This window comes from Cervus elaphus, chromosome 18 (assembly GCF_910594005.1).
Source record: "Cervus elaphus chromosome 18, mCerEla1.1, whole genome shotgun sequence".
Taxonomy (NCBI): domain Eukaryota; kingdom Metazoa; phylum Chordata; class Mammalia; order Artiodactyla; family Cervidae; genus Cervus; species Cervus elaphus.
Genome location: NC_057832.1, coordinates 38,760,795 through 38,770,896, shown reverse-complemented (window position 1 = coordinate 38,770,896; position 10,102 = coordinate 38,760,795). Strand labels below are relative to the sequence as shown.

The 10,102-nt window shown below is 39.4% G+C and overlaps 1 protein-coding gene across 1 annotated transcript; it reads left to right on the top strand.

Moving 5' to 3' along the window:
• Positions 1-2,950: 2,950 nt before the first annotated feature.
• LOC122674817 (L-lactate dehydrogenase B chain-like) lies at positions 2,951-4,072 on the top strand. Its single transcript, XM_043873377.1, has one exon. The coding sequence runs from the start codon at positions 3,044-3,046 to the stop codon at positions 4,046-4,048; it is 1,005 nt and encodes a 334-aa protein (XP_043729312.1). The 5' UTR covers positions 2,951-3,043; the 3' UTR covers positions 4,049-4,072.
• The last annotated feature ends 6,030 nt before the right edge of the window (positions 4,073-10,102 follow it).

The following is a 10,102-nucleotide window of genomic DNA, read 5'->3' as shown; positions in this document are numbered from 1 at the left end:
ATGGATGGGGCATCCCAGAGATCACCCCAGTACTTTGACGTGATCCCTCATCATTCGGTAGCCTAGCCTAAGCTTCTTGGCACAGCACCTGGTTTCCAAGGCCACAGAAGTAGAAATTTCTTACAGACTTGTCCCAAAACTTACTTAGATTCTTCTGCTGCATTCTATTGGTCAAAGCAAGTTACATGGACTGCCCAGATTGAAATGAGAGAAACAAGATTCCACGTTTTGATGAAAGAAGCAGCACGCATGTACAGAGAGAAGAAGAACCGTTAGCAGCCACATTGGAGACAAGCTTTTACACAGATGAACTTACAGTTAAAATTTGAGAACAGATCTTATAAGGTGATAAACGTAGCAGCAACTGTTAGATTTAACCTAAGAGCAGTTTTCAGCATTCATAATAAATTGTCACATGGCTTTTGCATCAAACTAGCGAATACCAGTAAAAGTAACAACCCTAGATCAAAACTCATATACATACAGTGTAGTATATTCTAGCAGGGTTCTTTCTTTTTTATAATGCCAAGTTACATTGTAATAATCACTTTTTAAACCATTCTTTCCTAAGACATCAGTCTTATCCTTGCAAACAAATAAATTGTAAATAAATAGACCATCCGGATAAAACAAAAAAGTTTAATAATGAAAGAAAAAACAAACTATTTCAATTCAGTTGTATTACCTTAACCAAACCAGCTACATGTATCAGCAGATTTGGCATAGCTTTCCTCAGTGCAAAATCCTACCATTTATGGCCAAATAGCAGCTACCACAAGAGAATAACCAAACAACTCTTTGGTTGTTTTTTCAGGGCTATGCTGGCACTGGACAAGAACAGAAAGGAACAGAGATAATCCTCCAAATCAACAAGGGTTAACTCAGTTTCCAAATACAAGAGAAACTTGGCTTCAAAGATTTCATTCAAAGTTTCCATTAGATCTTGAGACCCCTGGCTTACAGAATGTGTTACTTTCCTAAATCATGAATTTGAATCACATAATTACACAGAGAAGTGTTAAAGACTGAGCCAGTATTATCAAAAGGACAAGAAACAATTAGAGCTGGAAAGGATGTGAAGTAAAGGGAACCATCATACACTGTTGGCAGGAATGCAAACTGGTACAACTACTATGGAAAAAAAAAAAAATGGAGATTCCTCAAAAAATTAAGAATAGAACTACCATATGATCCAGCTATTCCAATTTTGTGTGTTTATCTGAAGAATATGAAAATACTAATTCAAAAAGATTTATGCACCCCTACATTCATTGGAAAGGGTTTCCCAGTGGCTCAGAGGTAAAGAATCAGCCTGCAATGCAGGAGTTGCAGATTCGATCCCTGGGTTAGGAAGATCCCCTGGAGGGCATGGCAACCCACTCTGGCATTCTTGCCTAGAGAACCCCATGGACAGAGGAACCTGGTGGGCTACAGTCCATAGGATCACAGAGTCCAACACAACTGAAGTGACTTAGCATGCACACATGTTCACTGCAGGGCTTCCCAGGTGGTGCTGGTAGTAAAGAACTTGCCTGACAATACAAGAGATGTAAGAGACTCAGGTTTGATCCCTGGGTGGGGAAGATTCCCTGGAGGAGGGCATGGCAACCCACTCCAGCATCCTTGCCTGGAGAATCCCATGGACAGAGGAGCCTGGGAGGCTATGGTCCATAGGGTTGCAAAGAGTTGGACACGACTGAAGCACGCATGTGCATTCCAGCATTATTTACAATAGGCAAAATATGGAAACAACCTAACCACCCATCGATAGATGAATAGATAAAGAAGATGTGATATATAATATAATGGAATATTGCTCAGCTTTAAAAAATATGAAATATTGCTATTTGCAATGATATAGATAGACCTTGAGGTATTATGCTAAGTAAAACAAGACAGAAAAAGAAATAAATACCACATGATTTCACTCATATGTGCATTATTTTAAAAATGAATGAACAAACAAAATAAATTTAAAACAAACAAAAATATATAGAGAACAAACTGGCAGTCACCAAAGGGGAAGAGAGGCTGAGGGAGGGTGAAATGGATAAAGGAGGTCAACTGTATTATGATGTATGGAAAGCAGACTTTTGGTGGTAAGCATGCTGTAGTATATACAGAAGTTGAAATAATGTTGTACACATAAAATTACATCATGTTATTAAACCAGTATTACCTCAAGTAAAACAAAAACAACAACAAAGACTGAACCTGGCTGATTGCCCAGAATCTGCTCTTAGTTGGGACTTGTTGCCCTCTACTTGTCCTGAATGAATTTTAAAAGAAATTATATGCTTTAGATCAGGTGTCAAAGACTAAAAACTTATAGGCCAGATATAATGACAGATGTATTTAGCTTGGTCTAAACTTTTTAAAAAAACTAGAATTAGTTGCATCTTTGTATTAAAAATTAAAATCACAGCACTTCAAATTCTTTTAAAAAAAAATGGGGATTTTGGGGGGCTTATTTGGTGGCTCAGTGGTAAAGAATTTGCCTGTCAATGCAGGAGACACAGGCTTGATTCGTGATCTGGGAAGATCCCACATGCCAAGGAGCAACTAAGCCTGTACAAAACAACTGCTGAGCTTGTGCTCGAAAGCCTAGGAGCTGCAACTACTGAGTCCATGCACCATAACTATGGAAGCCCGTGCACCCTAGACCTCATGCTTTGCAACAAGAGAAGCGACCACCACATACCATAACTAGAGAGTAGTCCCACTCACCACAGTTAGAGAAAAGCCCAAGCAGCAACAGGGACCCCGCACAGCCAAAAATAAATAAATTAATTAAAGGTTAAAAAACAAAGCATGGGAATTTGCAATATTGCTCTCACATTTCTCATGGCAGCACAGGACTGGAGCTGACTGCAGACCCATACAGGCAGGTCACATGCATTCCAGTTCGCCACTGTCCCTACTGCTCTCTATAAACTTGTTCTAGCCTTGCTGATCCTGCGCCGGAGGAGACGCACGCTGCTGACCTCGTCTTCTTCGTGCAGCCCTCACCACTGTCTGGAGAACTTTCTTTCCCCTGGGCACAATGGCAACTCTTAAGGACAAACTGATTGCACCAGTTGCGGAAGAAGAGGGAACAATCTCAAACAATAAGATCACTGTAGTGGGTGTTGGACAAGTTGGTATGGCATGTGCCATCAGCATTCTGGGAAAGTCTCTGACTGATGAGCGTGCTCTTGTGGATGTTTTGGAAGATAAACTCAAGGGAGAAATGATGGACCTGCAGCATGGGAGATTATTCCTTCAGACACCAAAAATTGTGGCAGACAAAGATTACTCTGTCACTGCCAATTCCAAGATCGTGGTGGTAACTGCAGGAGTTCGCCAGCAAGAGGGGGAGAGTCACCTGAATTTGGTGCAAAGGAACGTTAACGTCTTCAAGTTCATCATTCCTCAGATTGTCAAGTACAGTCCTGACTGCATCATCATTGTGGTTTCCAACCCAGTGGATATTCTCACATATGTTACCTGGAAACTAAGTGGATTACCCAAGCACCGTGTGATTGGGAGTGGATGTAATCTGGATTCTGCTAGATTTCGCTATCTTACGGCTGAAAAACTTGGCATTCATCCCAGCAGCTGCCACGGATGGATTTTGGGAGAACATGGCAACTCAAGCGTGGCTGTTTGGAGCGGAGTGAATGTGGCAGGCATTTCTCTCCAGGAACTGAATCCAGAAATGGGAACAGAAAATGATAGTGAAAATTGGAAGGAAGTGCATAAGATGGTGGTTGAGAGTGCCTATGAAGTCATCAAGCTAAAAGGATATACCAACTGGGCTATTGGATTAAGTGTGGCTGATCTTATTGAATCCATGTTGAAAAATCTATCCAGGATTCACCCAGTGTCAACAATGGTGAAGGGCATGTATGGCGTTGAGAATGAAGTCTTCCTGAGCCTTCCATGTATCCTGAATGCTCGAGGGTTAACCAGCGTTATCAACAAGAAGCTGAAGGATGAAGAGGTTGCCCAACTCAAGAAGAGTGCAGATACCCTCTGGGGCATCCAGAAGGACCTAAAGGACCTGTGACTTCTGGCTGCGAGGCTGTAGAAACTTAAAACTACGATTTGATTAACCACAAGCCTTTAGTTTGCGTCCATGTACATGGAGCACAGTTCGCTTTTGTCTTCCTAAGTCTGAATCTGGGCTCCCAGAATCAAAGCCCATGCTTGCTATTAAAGCCTGCAAGATGAGTCCTTGAACAAATAAAATAAACCACCTAGCGTAAAAAAAAAAAACAAAAAAAAACTTGTTCTAGAATGCTTCCTTCATTTACATTATCTATCTGACCTTTGGAAGTACTTAAGTTTTTCACTCCCATAGTGGTTTTGTTTGTTTTTTAAACAGGAATTCTAAAGTGACTGGAAGATGCCATGTGTAGAGATTTATAAATATAAAAGGCCTCCTCTGGGCTTCCCTGGTGATCCAGTGGTTAAGAATTCGTCTTATAATACAGGTGACACATGTTTGAACCCTGGTCTGTAAAAATTCCACACGTCATGGGGAAACTAAGCTTGTACAGCACGATTACTGAGCCTGTGCTCTGGAGCCCAGGAGTCACGACTGCTGAGCCCACGAGCCCTGGAGCCTGTGCTCCACAAGAGAGACCACCACAATGCAAAGCCGGTGCTCCACAACTGAAGAGTGGCCTCCACCTGCCACAGCTGGAGAAAGTGTGTGTTCACCACTGAAGATTCGGCACAGTCAAACATAAATAATTTTTTCTTAAAAACAAGATCCACTCTATTTAAAGATCAGATTTCACTGATATACATCCCAGTACATGTTTGATATGGAATGCATGTGCTACAAATTGAAACTTTTTATTTGTTCTTATCACAAAAAATAGCTAATATCATTTATTTAGAATAACAGTAGACTTTTTAGGGAAAAAAAATCAACCTTTTAAACCTTTTTTATATAGTATCACTTTTTTTTTCCCAGTTGAAGAAAGAAAAGAGGAAAAATACCCTGGAATTATGTGAAGGGCAAAAAAAAACCAGGAATGCAAAATATATTGGAGTTTTTTCTATAAAACAACTATCCTACTTAGAAGTCATTATCATTATAAAATCTAAAATATTAACTAAGGTATTTGTCCACTTCTGTGACGGTTAGTTTAAATATCTGGGTGTCCAAATATTTGGTCAAATGTTATTTAAAGGTATCTGTGAGGGTGTTTTTGGATGAGATCAAAATTTAATTTGGTAGATTGAGTAAAGTAAATTGCCTTGCCAATCCAGTCCATCAAAGGCCTGAACAGAACAAAAGATGAAATAAGAATTCACTTTCTCTGCCTGCTTATCTTCAAACTGGGACCCTGGGGCTTTCTCTCCCTGCCTTCAGATTCAGACTTGGACTAGAATTTACACCACTGGCTCTCCTAGTCCTCAAGTCTTTGGACTCAGATTAGAACTATACCTCAGCTCAAAATTGGGAAAGGAGTAAGTGAAGTCTGTATCTTGTCACTTGTGGATGTCACTTGTCATCCACAGCTGGATGAACCACAAGCTGGAATCAAGATTGCCCAAAGAAGTATCAATAACCTCAGATATGTAGATGACATCACCCTGATGGCAGAAAGCAAAGAGGAACAAAAGAGCCTCTTGATGAAGGTGAAAAAGGAGAGTGAAAAAGCTGGCTTAAAACTCAAAGGTCATAAAACTAAGAGCATGGCATCTGGTCTCCTCAATTCATGACAAATAGATGGGGAAACAATGGAAATAGTGACAGATTTTATTTTCTTGGGCTCCAAAATCACTGCAGATGGTGACTGCAGCCATGAAATTAAAAGATGCTTGCTCCTTGGAAGAAAAACTACGACAAACCTAGATAGTGTATTAAAAGCAGAGACATCATTTTACCAACAAAGGTCTGGATAATCAAAGCTATGGTTTTTCCAGTAGTCATGTACAGATGTTGAGAATTGGATCATAAAGAGGCTGAGGGCAGAAGAATTGGTGTTTTTGAACTGTGGGGCTGGAGAAGACTCTTGAGAGCTACTTGGACAGCAAGGAGATCAAACCAGTCAATCCTAAAAGAAATCAGACCTGAATATTCACTGGAAGGACTGATGCTGAAGCTAAAACCCCAATACTTTGGCCATCTGATGCAAAGAACTGACTCACTGGACAAGACCCTGATGCTGAGAAAGATTGAAAGAAGGAGAGAAGGGGATGACAGAGGATGAGATGGTTGGATGGCATCGCTGACTCAATGGACTAGAGCTTGAACAAACTCCAGGAGATGGTGATGGACAGGGAAGACTGGCGTGCTGCAGTCCATGGGGTCACAAAGAGTCAGACACGACTTAGCAACTAAACAACAAATACCTTGACTTTCCTGGGTCTTCAGCTTGCTGTGTGCAGGTCTTGGTGTAGACCCTGTAACTTCTTTCTCAGTGTTCGTAACTGTGTAAGCCAATTCCTTATAATTTTAGATACATGTTTGATATACATACATACATGTACAAACATATACATACATATATGCATATGATCTCCTTTAGTTCTTTTTCTCTGGAAAACCCTAACAAAACTTCTTAATGTTTAGTATCATTTTGTTCATGCATGCTCAGTCATGTCCACCTGTTTGCAAACCTATGTACTGGGGCCTGCCAGCCTCCTCTATCCATGGGATTTTCCAGGCAAGAATACTAGAGTGGGTTGCCATATACCTCTGCAGGGGATCTTCCTGACCCAGGGAGCAAATTCAGTCTTTTGTATCTCCTACATTGCCAGGCAGAGTCTTTACCACTGCACCACCTGGGAAACCTAATCACTCCTACTGGTGTTAATATAACTTCTATGCTTACCAAGTCTGTCTAACATAAAATTAACATTTTTATCTAAAGGATAGTAATAGCATAAACAGCATTCAAACTAGAGTAATCAGATGACCTGGATTCAAATTTCAGCTCTACCAGTTACTGTCTGCAAGACCTGGCAAATCAGTTTTCCTCCACTGATCTTCTTTATCAGTGGCAGGGCACATCTGGGGACTCAATACTTAATGTCCAACTAATACTTATGCTTTAAGATTTTATAATTTATTATCCCAAATAGAAACTTTCTCCCAGTCTGATTTGTATGTGAATCTTCAAGCCACGGTTTCACTGGTATCCTTGAGGAACTGAATGCTGTTACTGATCTCTTCTGATGTCCTCAAAGAGATCTCTTTGTAAGTTAGTGTTTATAATAGAAAGAGGCATTATATTTTAAAGATAAAGCATAGGGGACAAAAGCACTGGCATTAGCATAGCATAACATTAAACTCTAGTATAAGATTTGAAAAGCACAGTCTAGGTAGAGGTTCCAGTGACTCAGCTGGGATAAACAGTCTTCGGCATTATCAACTTAGTAGTAACTGAAGAGTCATTTGGCTACATTTGATTTTTACACATCTGTCAACTAAATAAGCACTCCAAATGAAAAATCTGGCACCTGGAAACATTATGTGGATTTGTGAGTCCCCCTGGAGAATTTTGGGTCCATAAACCAATGAATAGATTACTATGACACATAAATTAGAGTATTTTCATCTGTGGCAGATATAATCTTGCTCCGGTACTCTCTGTGTCATTTTGTAGAAAACTATACTCACTGTCTTCAAACCAGCTTTAGAAAATGTTGAAAGATGAGCAACAACATTAAACACGGAATTCCATTTGTGAAGACCTAAACCCAATCTCTGTCAATACCACTAACTTCATTCTTTGAGTTACTCCACTGACTTCAGTCTTAATATAAGCACTTTATATTTCAAATCACTTTCAACAGTTAAGATCTCATTCATCCTTCTAAAAAAACTTGTGACATAATAAGTCTTACTAGGAAGAAAACCAAGACTCACTGATTTTGCAACTTACCTAAGTCAAAGATGTCTCTATTCAATTCTAGGTATTATTTCACCATGTCATAAAATCTTTTTAATCCATAAAATAAGAATATAGCAACTCTTTATTAAGTTTTGAATTTCATTCATTCATTCAGCAAATATGTTATTTATCATCTAGATGGATCAAAACATGGGTGATACTAAAAATAGGGGAATTTATATGTCTCTAGAAAACAAAGGTTGGGCTTTCAGGTGGCGCTAGAGGTTAAGAACCCTCATGCAAGTGCAGGAGACCTAAGAGACAAGGTTTCAATCCCTGGGTTAGGAAGATCCTCTGGAGGAAGGCATGGCAACCCATTCCAGTACTTTTGCCTGGAGAATTCCATGGACAGAGAGGCCAAGAGGGCTACAGTCCATAGAGTCCCAAAGAGTCAGATATGACTGAAGCGACTTAGCACGCACACAAGCACACAGAAGACAAAGATTACGAGGAAAATAGTGTTCTTTGTAAAGTACATTAGTATCAAGTGCTGCAGAAGCACTCCTGAGTGTGGCAGTATTAGCAAAACATGCACCGGAGGCTCTGGGAGCACTTTTAAGGGAATTTTTTGAGGTCTCTCTAAAAATTGTCAAGGAATTGCCTACATGATAATAATACCATATATAAGTGCCTGAAATACTATCACATATTTTCTTATCTATTTTTAGATGCACAGTTATATGGATATATTAGCCTTTTGGAAAGCACTATGTGTAAGTCTAAGGTTTAATGAAATCAGACTGATGTCTCTCCTTTTTACTTGAATTAATGAGATGTTTGAAATGTTGTCCACTTTCTACTGTGCCCAAACCCTGGATCAGTTATTTGACTTGAAAGCCAAGCTCCTTGGATCTGTGACCAAAAAAGAGAAGCTTCTCCCCCTGGATGAGATCAAATTGCCACAAGCTACAGCCTCGTTCAAACCCCACACTGCTGAGTTGGTGTATCTACCACTCCTGTTTTCATCATAGTACTTTGTAGCTGTGGTTTTGATCACCACAAAGAAACATTAATATTAGAGCTGACAACTACAACAGCCACAACCTAGGAAAAAATTAGAGCTAGGTGGAGAGAGTGCAGAGTGTTTAACGGAATGGTGACATCTTTTTAGAAAGTCTCTGGAAGTGTGTCCAGGGCTCCTTGAAGATGGCTGAAATCTCTGTACAAGTTTGAATATTCTGTAGAAGGAAATTACTAACATTTTAGAGTACAAATTGTATATTTGTCAAGAGAAATTTTATATGGATTTTATATCTTTCCTTGGAAATGCTTCCACAAAGAGATATGAAAGACTCATTTTTTTAAAGTTTAAGTTAAACAACAACTGAAAATAAATCTTCCCATTGGGAATACTCAGATCTTTTGGCAATTTAACTATTATTGACACAGCTTAGCAATGACATACAGCTAACAGCAAAGTGCTTATGGTGTTACCCTCCTCTCCTCCCCTCCCTCCTGCTAAAGACCAAGACAACATATTTCCCAAGCTAATGGTCCCGAAATGAGACTGATTTTTTTTTTTACTTTCTATTTTTCAATAATTATAGACTCACAAGAAGTCACAAACATAATATAGCCAGGTTCCATGTACCATTCACCCATTTTTCCTCAAAGATAACATCTTAATATAACTGTGTTATATAGTGTATATATTGGAGAAGGAAATGGCAACCCACTCCAGTATTCTTGCCTGGAGAATCCCAGGAACAGAAGAGCCTGGTGGGCTGCGTCTATGGGGTCGCACAGAGTCGGACACGACTGAAGTGACTTAGCAGCAGCATAGTGTCTGTGTACATATATATATAAAACCAGGAAACTAACACTGGTAAAATAAACAACTTAGTTTAGATTATTACCAGTTTTGACAGGCACTCTTGTGTGTGTGAGATTCTATACAATTTTATCACAGGCAGATTTGTATAACTACTATACAATCAAGGTACAGAATCATTTCATTACCACAGAGATCCCTAGTGGTACATTTTATATTCATACTGTGTCTCTCCCTCCCGAGTACTGTCCCTACCCCCTAACAACCACTAAATCTCTTTTGCATCTCTATAATTTTATTTTGATAATATTATATAAATTCTGTACATAATCTCTTGTTTGTAAATTTTTTCCTTCAGCATAATTATCATGAGGTCCACCCAAGTTATGCATGTATTTTCATTAGCTTATTTCTTTTTGTTACTGAATAGTATTCC